The sequence below is a fragment of the Delphinapterus leucas genome, chromosome 8, assembly GCF_059928025.1.
Source record: "Delphinapterus leucas isolate spDelLeu-1000000601 "Yukka" chromosome 8, BTC_Dleu_Yukka2, whole genome shotgun sequence".
Classification (NCBI taxonomy): Eukaryota; Metazoa; Chordata; class Mammalia; order Artiodactyla; family Monodontidae; genus Delphinapterus; species Delphinapterus leucas.
Window position 1 is genome coordinate 55,854,858 of NC_143136.1, and position 13,876 is coordinate 55,868,733.

The following is a 13,876-nucleotide window of genomic DNA, read 5'->3' on the forward strand; positions in this document are numbered from 1 at the left end:
GGCAGAGGGCTATGTACCAGATGAAGGAACAAGATAAAACCCCAGAAAAACAACTGAATGAAGTGGAGATAGGCAACCTTCCAGAAAAAGACTTCAGAATAATGATAGTGAAGATGAACCAGGACCTCAGAAAAAGAATGGAGACAAAGATCGAGAAGATGCAAGAAATGTTTAACACAGACCAAGAAGAATTAAAGAACAAACAAACAGAGATGAACAATACAATAACTGAAATGAAAACTACACTAGAAGGAATCAATAGCAGAATAACTGAGGCAGAAGAACAGATAAGTGACCTGGAAGACAGAATGGTGGAAATCACTGCTGCGGAACAGACTAAAGAAAAAAGAACGAAAAGATATGAAGACAGCCTAAGAGACCTCTGGGACAACATTAAACACAACAACATTTGCATTATAGGGGTCCCAGAAGGAGAAGAGAGAGAGAAAGGACCAGATAAAATACTTGAAGTGATTATAGTCGAAAACATCCCTAACATGGGAAAGGAAATAGCCACCAAGGTCCAGGAAGCGCAGAGAGTCCCATACAGGATAAAACCAAGGAGAAACACGCCGAGACACACAGTAATCAAATTGGCAAAAATTAAAGACAAAGAAAAGGTATTGAAAGCAGCAAGGGAAAAACGACAAATAACATACAAGGGAACTCCCATAAGGTTAACAAATGATTTCTCAGGAGAAACTCTACAAGCCAGAAGGGAGTAGTATGATATACTTAAAGTGATGAAAGGGAAGAACCTACAACAAATATTACTTTACCGGCAAGGATCTCATTCAGATTCGATGGAGAAATCAAAAGCTTTACAGACAAGCAAAAGCTAAGAGAATTCAGCACCATCAAACCAGCTCTACAACAAATGCTAAAGGAACTTCTCTAAGCGGGATACACAAGAGAAGGAAAGGACCTACAAAAACCCAAAACAATTAAGAATATGGTGACAGGAATATACATATCGATAATTACCTTAAACGTAAATGGATTAAATGCTCCAACCAAAAGACACAGGCTTGCTGAAAGGATACAAAAATAAGACCCATCTATATGCTGTCTACAAGAGACCCACTTCAGACCTAGAGACACATACAGACTGAAAGTGAGGGGATGGAAAAAGATATTCCATGCAAATGGAAATCAAAAGAAAGCTGGAGTAGCAATACTCATATCAGATAAAATAGACTTTAAAAATAAGGAATGTTACAGGAGACAAGGAAGGACACTACATAATGATCAAGAGATCAATCCAAGAAGAAGATATAACAATTATAAATATACATGCACCCAACATAGGAGCATCTCAATACATAAGGCAACTGCTAACAGCTCTAAAAGAGGAAACTGACAGTAGCACAATAATAGTGGGGGACTTTAACACCTCACTTACACCAACGGACAAATCATCCAAAATGAAAATAAATAAGGAAACAGAAGCTTTAAATGACACAATAGACCAGATAGATTTAATTGATATTTATAGGACATCCGATACCAAAACTGCAGATTACACTTCCTTCTCAAGTGCGCACAGAACATTCTCCAGGATAGATCACATCTTGGGTCACAAATCAAGCCTCAGTAAATTTAAGAAAAGTTGAAATCATATCAAGCATGTTTTCTGACAACAACGCTATGAGATTAGAGATCAATTACAGGGAAAAAAAAATAAAAAACACAAAACAAATGGAGGCTAAACTATACATTACTAAATAAGCAAGAGATCACTGAAGAAATCAAAGAGGAAATCAAAAAATACCTACAGACAAATGACAATGAAAAGACGATGATCCAAAACCTATGGGATGCAGCAAAAGCAGTTCTAAGAGGGAAATTTATAGCTATACAAGGCTACCTCAAGAAACAAGAAAAATCTCAAATAAACAATCTAAACTTACACCTAAAGGAACGAGAGAAAGAAGAACAAACAAAACCCAAAGTTAGCAGAAGACATCATAAAGATCAAAGCAGAAATAAATGAAATACAAACAAAGACGACAATAGCAAAGATCAATAAAACTAAAAGCTGATTCCTTGAGAAGATAAACAAAATTGATCAACCATTAGCCAGACTCATCAAGAAAAAGAGGGAGAGCACTCAAATTAATAAAATTAGAAATGAAAAAGGAGAAGTTACAACAGACACCGCAGAAATACATAGCATCCTAAGAGACTACTACAAGCAACTCTATGCAAATAAAATGGACAATCTGGAAGAAATGGACAAATTCTTAGAGAGGTATAACCTTCCAAGACTGAACCAGGAAGAAATAGAAAATATGAACACACCGATCACAAGTAATGAAATTGAAACTGTGATTAAAAATCTTCCAACAAACAAAAGTCCAGGACCAGAAGGCTTCACTGGTGAATTCTAACAAACATTTAGAGAAGAGCTAACACCCATCCTTCTCAAACAGTTCCAAAAAATTGCAGAGGAAGGAACACTCCCAAAGTCATTCTATGAGGCCACTGTCACCCATGATACCAAAACCAGACAAAGATACTACAAAAAAAGACAATTACAGACCAATATCACTGATGAATATATATGCAAAAATCCTCAACAAAATACTAGCAAACAGAATCCACCAACACATTAAAGGGATCATACACCATGATCAAGTGGGATTTATCCCAGGGATGCAAGGATTCTTCAATATATGCAAATCAATCAATGTGATATACCATATTAACAAACTGAAGAATAAAAACCATATGATCATCTTAATAGACACAGAAAAAGTTTTTGACAAAATTCAACACCCATTTATGATAAAAACTCTCTAGAAAGTGGGCACAGAGGGAACCTACCTCAACATGATAAAGGCCATATACGACAAACCCACAGCAAACATCATTCTCAATGGTGAAAAACTGAAAGCATTTCCTCTAAGATCAGGAACAAGACAAGGATGTCCACTCTCACCACTATTATTCAACACAGTTTTTGAAGTCCTAGCCACAGCAATCAGAGAAGAAAAAGAAATAAAAGGAATACAAATCGGAAAAGAAGAAGTAAAACTGTCACTGTTTGCAGATGACATGATACTATACACACAGAGAATCCTAAAGCTGTCATCAGAAAACTACTGGAGCTAATCAATGAACTTGGTTAAGTTGCAGGATACAAAATTAATGCACAGAAATCTCTTGCATTCCTATACAGTAATGATGAAAAATCTGAAAGAGAAATTAAGGAAACACTCCCATTTACCACTGCAACAAAAAGAATAAAATACCTAGGAATAAACCTACCTAGGGAGACAAAAGACCTGTATGCAGAAAACTATAAGACACTGATGAAAGAAATTAAAGATGATACCAACAGATGGAGAGATATACCATGTTCTTGGATTGGAAGAATCAATATTGTGAAAATGACTATACAACCCAAAGCAATCTACAGATTCAGTGTAATCCCTATCAAATTACCAATAGCATTTTTTGTGGAACTAGAACAAAAAATCTTAAAATTTGTATGGAGACACAAAAGACCCCGAAAAGCCAAAGCAGTCTTGAGGGAAAAAAACAGAGCTGGAGGAATCAGACTCCCCGATTTCAGACTATACTACAAAGCTACAGTAATCAAGACAATATGGTACTGGTACAAAAACAGAAATATAGATCAATGGAACAGGATAGAAATACGGAGATAAACCCAGGCACCTATGGTCAACTAATCTATGACAAAGGAGGCAAGGATATACAATGGAAAAAAGACAGTCTCTTCAATAAGTGGGGCTGGGAAAACTGGACAGCTACATGTAAAAGAATGAAATTAGAACACTCCCTAACACCATACACAAAAATAAATTCAAAATGGATTAGAGACCTAAATGTAAGACTGGACACTATAAAACTCTTAGAGGAAAACATAGGAAGAAGTCTGTTTGAGATAAATCACAGCAAGATGTTTTTTGATCCACCTCCTAATGAATAATGGAAGAGTAATGGAAATAAAAACAAAATAAACAAATGGGACCTAATGAAACGTAAAAGCTTTTGCACAGCAAAGGAAACCATAAACAAGACGAAAAGACAACCCTCAGATTGGGAGAAAATATTTGCAAATGAATCAATGGACAAAGGATTAATCTCCAGTATATATAAACAGCTCATGCAGCTCAATATTAAAAAAACAAATAACCCAGTCCAAAAATGGGCAGAAGACCTAAATAGACATTTCTCCAAAGAAGACATACAGATGGCCAAGAGGCACATGAAGAGCTGCTCAACATCACTAATTATTAGAGAAATGCAAATCAAAACTACAATGAGGTATCACCTCACACCAGTTAGAATGGGCATCATCAGAAAATCTACAAACAACAAATGCTGGAGAGGGTGTGGAGTAAAGGGAACCCTCTTGTACTGTTGGTGGGAATGTAAATTGACACAGCCACTATGGAGAACAGTATGGAGGTTCCTTCAAAAACTAAAAATAAAATTACCATATGATCCAGCAATCCCACTACTGGGCATATACCCAGAGAAAACCATAATTTAAAAAGACACATGCACCCCAATGTTCACTGCAGTACTATTTACAATAGCCAGGTCATGGAAGCAACCTAAATGCCCATCGACAGACGAATGGATAAAGAAGATGTGGTACATATACACAATGAAATATTACTCAGCCATAAGAAGGAACGAAATTGGGTCATTTGTTGAGATGTGGATGGATCTAGAGACTGTCATTCGGAGTGAAGTAAGTCAGAAAGAGAAAAACAAGTATCGTATATTAATGCATATATGTGGAACCTAGACAAATGGTACAGATGAACCGGTTTGCAGGGCAGAAATTGAGACACAGATGTACAGAACAAACGTATGGATACCAAGGGAGGAAAGACTCAGATGTAGAGAACAAACATATGGACACCAAAGGGGGGTGGTGGTGTGATGAATTGGGCGATTGGGATTGACATGCATACACTGATGTGTATAAAATTGATGACTAATAAGAACCTGCTATATAAAACAATAAATAAAATTTAAAAATGAAAAAAAATAATATTCAGTATTTAAAAGAAAAAGAAAAAAGAAAGCACAATCTAGCAAATTTTAAAAGGTATCTGTCCCTATGGGGCAACAAGTAGAATTAAGAAACATAATATGGTAATAGGAAAGTACAAGATGGGAGAATGTAAAAAAAGGGGGAAAAAATCACAGAAGAGATTCCAGTTTAAAGAGTACGTAAGTATTTCTAGTCTTGCAAAGCAAATATACAGAAATTATCATGCTCTGTCAACATATCAAGAGGGCCTAACAATTGGATGCCTTCATGAGAATTTGTCATTAAGGAAGAAAAACAAATATCCAAATTTTCCATACTAATACTAGTATGGATTGTCTACCTCAACCTTCATGTAACTATGTCACAATAATACATACGATGCCATTTATATAGCCCTTTATATGCTTTCTCATTTCATTCTTACAACAGTCCCTTCAAGGAGATATATTACCACTACTTTACTAATGATAAACTTAGAGCTCCAAGAGATTAAATTCCTAATAAATAGCAGAACAGTGCTTTCACTCTTTAGACACACGCAACGTTACAAAATAAAGAAATTTAAAAACTAAGCAGGAAGTTGCCATGGTGATGCAGTAGCAGGAAGGCCCAGATCTGCCTTCCTAGGCTGATATCAAGTGGTTCCAGGCTAATCAAAAGAACAATCACCATGAATAGAAATATACAGAAATGCTGTTGTGCTGAAGCACAACTGCTGTTTCAGAGTCCAGCACTTAACAATAAAGATACTACGTTAATTCAAAAATTACCTAACTTTTATTCATGCTTATATTGTAAGTTTTTTGTTTGTTTCTAAATATTGGAGTTATATCCCTGAAAACCACACACACAGAGAAAAAAAGAGAAGCAGTTATATAATACAGAATGTTCAATAAATTTTAAAGTGCTAGATTAGTACTGTATCATTTACTTTAAGGTTCCCCTTCTCATGATCTGTCCTAATTTCCCTTTATTCTCTATTCTAATTAATTCGATAACTTTTGTAGAGAAGTCAAATGCTCAATTCAATCTTTATACATTTAATCTTCCGGTGTTCACACAGAAAATTAATATCAAAAGATTGAACACAAAGTGCCCCTTCTTAAGAAAACCTCCTTTGGGGCTTCTGCTATTTAAGTAAGAGATGACAAAATCATCAGTTAACTGTGCTCCAATATGGATTATAACTGTCCCATATGGAAGATACTAGCCACATGTGGCATTTTAAATTTAAATTATTTGAAATTAATAAAATTTAAAATTCAATTCCACAGTCATACTAGCCACATTTCAACAGCTCAACAGCCACATGTGGCTGTGGCTATCATTCTGGATAGGGCAGATACAGAACATTTCCATTATCACAGAAAGATCTATTAGAAAGCAACAAGTTAATCTTCATTTGGATCTTCTGGCTCCACTCATTCCTATATTCCATACCCACTGATTTAATCAACAACCGACAAAGTGGTTAAAGTGCCTTTTCTCTGTTAAAGAAAGAGCTACATTGAATGTGTGTGTGATTTATAGTTTCTTGACCATATATGTAATTTATAGTTTCAGTGAATGAAGGAGTCCTTCTCTTACTCCAGCAGCTCTGACATTTGGCTCTTTACCATCATGCTGTCCAGACAGGGTAGAAGGCTCATGGCTCACTCATGGTAGAAGGCTCACTCTACCCAGACAGGGTAGAGGCTCACTCTTTACCATCATGCTGTCCAGACAGGAGAAGGCTCACTCCTAGGAAAGGGTGTTCTACTCCTATCGGGCTCAGGACTACTGTAAAAATCCTAGTGGCACAATCCTAAAAAGGTGGCAGGTAAAGTTTAGGAAAGCTTGCTAAGTGGAACAGACTGAAGCTTTTCCTCAGCTCACAAATTATACTTCTCTATTAATTAAAAAAAAAAACAGTTGTTTTTTTTTTTTTTTTCAGAATAAAAAGTATAAGAACAACAACAAAAACTCACCTGCATGTAGCGAGAGGAGCAAACTGAACACCTTTCTCTTTGCATTCCCTTGTTATTCTTTCCTTTACATTTCTACAGAGATCTACAACCCTAGAAAAAAATAATTGAATACAATATTAAGTTTTCACATAATTATAAAAAATCTAATTATTGCTGGTTTATCAGCACATTCAAGTCAGAAATTCTCTTAACTAAAACTTTCATACTCATTCCTTCAAGAATGAACAAGATCATTGAAACTGGCCTTCCATTCATAACTTCAAGGGAGCAAAGTCCTTTCCCTTTTTGTCACAGGAAAGACAGAAGTCAGAGAAGCTTACTCAAGTCTCCTGAAGGCAGTTTCCTAAGCTAAGGAAAATCCAAATTCAAAATAAATTTAATTACAAGATTCTAAAAGCTTTTTAAAAAGCTCTAAAGAAAATGTTAATGAAAATTCAATTCTGGGTTATAGGAATACCAATCTATATACCATCTAAGAAGTTTTCCTTACTTTAAAAATAATTTAATTAATAATCATAGTGCTATACCAAATGTTCAACAGCCTATTTTCAAGCACTAAGCTAAAATCCAGCTCAACAAAGACTTACTGGACATGAACTATGTGTAAAGTTATGCTAGACAGCTTAATATGTTCAATATGAACAATGAAAACAGACAAGTGAGATATAGTTCTTAAAGGGGAGGGAAGATTGATAATATTTAACAATATTAATCTGTTTTTTAATGTGAGCTGTAACATATTGTTATAACCATATATTCTGTTTCATCTGGAAAATAAAACTCTTAAAGTATATATCAGCCATTTTATTCTCCAATATATATCCTGGCTACATATTGACACCGATTCTGTGTTTTAAACCTTGGTCTGTTTAGAATCATGAGAAAGGAAAAGATACCAAAGAAACTTAAAAGGTTGGCCCAATTTGATAAAAACAATAACATTTAAATGGATTATGCTTTACTGAACACATTAAAGTTATCTATATTTCCAATAAGAACAAAGAATAACTGAATAAGATATAAATATGAAAAAGGTTTTAGTGTTTTATTAGCATGTCAGTTTTTACTTTTATAGTGTCTGAAAGTTTTATAAAATCTGACTTTACAAAACAGCACTCAAGTTAAGTTCTGCTTTATTCTGTGAGAGCTGCAGGCAGATACAATTTATCAATGTTACCTATGCCTTATTTATAGAATGGTAAGGATCCGTGTTTCTTAAAAATCTTTCATAAAGAATTTAGATTATTGAAATTTAATGTCTTTAATTTGAAAATCCAACTTACAAAACAGATACTTTAAATATAAATAAAGGGACTTCCCTGGTGGTGCAGTGGATGGGACTCTGCGCTCCCAGTGCAAGGGGCCTGGGTTTGATCCCTAGTCGGGGAACTGGATCCCACATGCATGCTGCAGCTGGGAGTTTGCATGCTGCAATTAAGGAGCCCACATGCCGCAACTGGGACCCGGTGCAACCAAATAAATAAAATTTTAAATATAAATAAAATCTACTAAACTTTAATATCTACAGGAGTTCATGAATATTACAAATTTATAAAAGTAACAAGTTCTTTATCATGACCCTAGAAAACAGAATTCAAGTGTTACTTGAATGAGGTACTTTCTAGAAATTATTTGTATGGAGTTCTTTAAGTATTTTCTAACAGAACTCATGCAAAGGTCAATACAGTCCATTTGGACCAGTCACTACATAGGAAGTAAACAAAACTGTGTATACCTTTTTTTTTTTTTTTTGGCCGTGTGGCATGCAGGATCTTAGTTCCCTGACCAGGGCTCGAACCCGAGCCTCTTGCGCTGGAAGCAAGGAGTCTTAACCACTGGACCACCAGGGAAGTCCTGTACTGTGTATACTTTTAAATTCTTACCTGACCTATTAGCAAATTTAACACTATTGACCATTTCCTCCTTGAAAACAATTTCCCTCAGCTCCTCTCACAGCACTGGTTTTCCTCCAAATCTTCTAGATTTTATTCCCCAACCTCCTCTGCTAGCACTTATTTGTACAACTTAAATGAATCCTTTGTTCTTATCCCTTAAAGGTTGGGGTTTCTTGGACTTCTTTCTCAGGTCTTCTTTCTTTTCTCTTCATCCATTTACCTGTTAAGTGTCTGTATATCTCCTTTGGTTTTAATCACAAATCTCAAGCTGATGTCTCTAAAATCTTCAAATCTCCAACTCGGACCTCTTAGGCAGCTATTTTTATAAGGCTAAATTCTTACATTATTCCATAGTTCATTCATAGGAGTCTATGCAGAATATTCACTGAGCACCTAATAGGTGCAATCATTGTGCTAGGGCCACAGAGGAATACATAAAAACTAGTAAGACCAATAATCCTTTAAGAAACTTATGCATGAAAAGGCCAAGCAACCTAATAATGTGTGAGGGTTGAAGACCCTGATCCCATGGGTTGCTGCTAAACAAGGTCTCTACCTAGCTAAAGGTTTGAAAGAGAAAGCAAGTTACTAAATGGTAGCAAATAAATTTTATGTCAGGAATACAGCTGCTTTCCCTTAATTTTATTTATTAAAACTTCAGTTGAAGACGTTGTTTTAAATGAAAACCAAGTACGTAACCCTGTATAAAACAGATATAGTCAGTGAGTCAAAAAAGTATTTAAGAATATACAAGGAAAGTATAAAGAAAAATGAAAAGATAGTGCATGACTAGCTTTAAATTGATTGCAATTTAAAGACAAAATTGCAATCATAGGTAAGGAATAATTGATGACAAGGAAATTCATACTACTGAAGAAGTAACACTACACTAACCCACTTTCCCCAGTAAGAAAAGGTATTAAAGACTAAAGTGGTCTCTGAGACATCTATGAACAGCTCCCAAACTATATCTGCTGTTCAAACATGTCAGATGTTGATGAAGTGATAATCCTTTTTATTTATAAGATTTATTCCCCTTATTAAAATTTAGCATCAAAAACTGAATGCTGTGACTAACGTGTTGATACTATAAATTTGATTGCTATCTTACAATGCATGGACTATTAGCATCAATACAGCAAAAGTCAAAACCCATAGTAGATGAAGACAGTGTAGAAAAGTAAAAAGTTTTCTGGGGGAGGAAAAAAAGAGGTTAGGGTAGAACAAAAATGTTAAGATAGGTAACATCTAACAGGTATATTCAGGGGGATCTGTTATATCCTATATACTTTATTATAGATTTAAAATAGTAAATTTTATAAAGAAAAAGTAAAATGTAAGGTATACTAGATTAAAAATGTGCTAACAACCTCAAGAATTTTTTATTAGTTAACTCACAAGTCTATCTTTAATATAACCACTTCACATTTCCTAATCAGTTTTTATTATTAATTCCCTAACCAATATTTGTATGTATATATGTGTATAATTTAAAAACAGAAATTATACATAATTTCTTAAATTGGGTTTCTTTCAGAAATCACTTAAATTCAAGTTAAGATCTTGCTTAACAGTGTACATACAAATATCAAAAGCTAAATGAAATACTACAAAAGAAGGTTATATTTTGGGGGGACTTTTTAGAGAACATTTAAGCATATTAACCATTTAAGAATTTAAATCAAAGCTAAGTAAAACCACATAGTGACATTTAGTGTTCAGTAAAATTCTTTAAAATGTAAACTGCGGTAATAACTTCCTTCTATGGGACATGGACAAGTCTGTCTAAAATTTTAAAAATGGCTTGCAAATGTGACATTCTGATGAAGATATTAAGTTAAATAAAAGTGATTACCTTGTTTCAACGTTTCCTTACAAAACTTTAAAAGTTTACATATTCACACACAATAAATTACTTCAGCAATTGTATAGCATATTTTAATAATATCAGGCATTTTATTTCATTTTACCTGTCCCAAGGAGCAGAAGTCTCAAAAGATTCCCCTAATACATAGTATTCCAAACCCAAATCCTGTTAAGACATATACACAAAATTAAGAAATTACAACAGATGCAGAAGAGTCCATAATATTAGTAGTATTTCATGTTCATTATTAGTATTTCATGTTTCTAATTCAACCTCCTGGGCTCTTTACTATCTACCTCAAAAGAGCATGGGAAAGTGGCCCCAAGTGTGAGATATAATCTCCAGAAGGACAGAAACTTTGTCTTGTTTTCCTCTGTGCCCTTGGCACCAGGCAGAGTGTCTGACACACGGCAAGAACTCAAATATTTCTCTAATGAATGGAGTCTCTATCCAGAAACTGTCTAGGTACATGCAGAGAATACTAGCAGGACAGATTTTTAGTGGCCTAAACAGCAAATTAACCAATACCAAAAAGTGATCATCAGGATCAAAGGACCAGGGAGATAGGGAAGTTGGGGGAGGAGGGACTAGAGAAAGGAAAAGAAATATTTTAAAATCAACTTTTCTTTAAAAATAAATTAGAAAATAGAGTGTCTCTCTTTGTAGTGACTAAATAGATAGACTATCTGGAACCACCTCAGCTAGGAAAATATATTTTATAGCGTACAAGATATAATACTTATATGATAAGTAACTTATAATACTAAATTTTTTTACCCGGAGTACAATTCTGTTTTAATATCAAAATTGGAAAGAGCAATTCATAAGCCACCACAAAAGTGTAAAGGTATGAAAGAAAATTTTATAAGGTAGAAAAATCCTGGACTCATATGAGTACAATGATATGCTAAATTACCGTAGGTTAAAATTTAAGAAAATAAAGAAAATAATTTTATTCACTTATAGAAAAAGTATTGTTTGCAACATAAACTGATAAAAGAAATGAGATAACTTACTCGAATGTATGCAATGACATAGGTCAGCAAATAACCTCTCTGTCCATTATCTTCTCCAGCTGCTAATCCACTGTAATTAAAGAATACACTGTCAGTATATTTCAAATGAACTATTAAAAATATATAAAACTAACCAAACTGATACAATACCTCAAATAACTGCTTAACAGATTAACATATGTTACTTTACATCTCATTTTTATTTTAATCTCATTTATCATAAATGTATCAATGAGCTGTCAAGAGAATAGTCTTGGATAACAAAAATATTTTTAATATTCAGTTTGGTAATTAATTTTATGTCTACCAAACCAGTAAAACTGACTGATATGAACTCAACTACTTCTACTCATACTGTCAAAAGAACAGAGAATTAGCCACGAGAAACAAGCTTAAATAATCGTCACAAGCATAACAAGATACTTAAAATACTCTTATTTTACTCATATTATATTTTTACCTGTATATTCATGTATTATAGTCTTATTCATATATTAAGATTTGCAATGACTGACTAGGATCTTCCAAACACCAAGAAGTTTTCTGAATACTTGAGCACATAGTTATTTGGAGTATTAGACAAGGTGTTTACTTTATGGGATTTATGATTTAAAAGACAGACAAAACATACTTACACAGATACATTAAAATTTATGAAGCAACATACAGGCAAGTACAAGAGCAACAGTATGAACACATCCATTTCAATTGGAAAGTAGCTTTGTACAGAAGCTGTATTTGGTGATCTAGTTAGAATCAACCCCATATAACATATATTTCAGTCCAAGTACTCTGCTTTGTTAAAGTCATTCTAATTTTAAAAGACTATGAATGATTACTGATTTCCACTACCTTCAGTAGATAGTTTTTAATTTTGCTTTTTCCATGATCAGGCAGAAATTAAATTTTAAGTAGTCTTAGTCAACTAACTAAAACTTATCCCAAATTCTCAAAGTACCCACTAAAAATCCCTCAATAAAAACAAATAAAAGGAAAAATGTCTTTTCTTGTGGCTTTCTTGAGTCATGATTGATGGCTAATCTTTATGTCTCTCTTCTTAACCCTAACTGCGCCTTCTTGGTCTCAGGATGCTGAGCCCTTAACCATGGTGTTGCTTAACACTCAGGTTTTGAACCTCTGTGATTTGAGCCTCTTCTCATTTCTCTTATGAATTCAGTTAACACCTTTACAGTTAAATCCTTTCTTTCCCCGATGTTTTGTCTGAATTTGGCAGTAAGTAAGTAATACAATGTAGATGTACCCTTGTTCTACACAAATACTGTAAGGCAATTTTCAGCTAGGACATATGGGCTAAATCAGATTTCCTGACTTTGTATTATAGTTGGATATACACGAATTAGTGTCATCCAGAAGGAGTGGCAAAGACTTGACAGGAGCAGCTCTAGTCTAGAACTACATGGGGAAAGGGTATAATGAAATGAAGGGGGGCATTTGTTACTAGAATGTTAATGAGCAAAGAAAACAACTTAGGTCAAGCTGCTAAGATAGAAAATTAAGAAGAAACAGAAGACAATTCTGGGTTAGATGTGTATGGATGTTACGTTGGGGTAGCGAGTCAAATAAAGTTCCAAAACAAAAAGTAAACTAGTCAGAAAATTGCTGTGACAGGTGCTTGGAGGAAAATAGGTGAACCCAAACCTCAGGTAGATATGAATCTGAGTCAGACACTAACTCCAAGAGAGAAAAAACCCTACTGATCTAGGAAAGACACAGTTCATGCTAGGCCTACCGGCAGAAGGAAAGGAAAGAAGCATGAAGACTAGGAAAGGGTGCAAGAGACCATTGCTGGGAATCATACTCAGGTGCATTCTGAGTATGTACTTGGTGAGAAGTAGCAGGTATGAACATTTAGTAGGCCTGTCTCTCCCATATCAGGCCTACTGATATAAGATATAGCATCCTGATATATCAGGATGAGAAAAAGTCCGACTCTGCAGTCCCAAGTCAAGCCATTTTTCTTTAGACCCTTTTCTAATATCTGGCCAAGGGGAAAAAAAAGATCTGTTCCACTTGGAATCTAGTGTGACAAACCACACAGAAATATGCATTTTCTTACCCAAAGCAGGAAGAAACTG

General features: G+C 34.5%; 1 protein-coding gene across 3 annotated transcripts in view; it reads right to left on the bottom strand.

Moving 5' to 3' along the window:
• AGPS (alkylglycerone phosphate synthase) overlaps positions 1 to 13,876 on the bottom strand; it is a 139,479-nt gene that overhangs the window by 26,729 nt on the left and 98,874 nt on the right. For all 3 annotated transcript variants that reach the window (XM_022570098.2, XM_089915989.1, XM_022570097.3), the window contains 3 exons: positions 11,781 to 11,850; positions 10,868 to 10,929; positions 7,003 to 7,092 (listed from right to left, as the gene is read on the bottom strand). In XM_022570098.2, the coding sequence (XP_022425806.2) occupies positions 7,003 to 7,092; positions 10,868 to 10,929; positions 11,781 to 11,850 (222 nt within the window). The remainder of the gene's footprint in view (positions 1 to 7,002; positions 7,093 to 10,867; positions 10,930 to 11,780; positions 11,851 to 13,876) is intronic.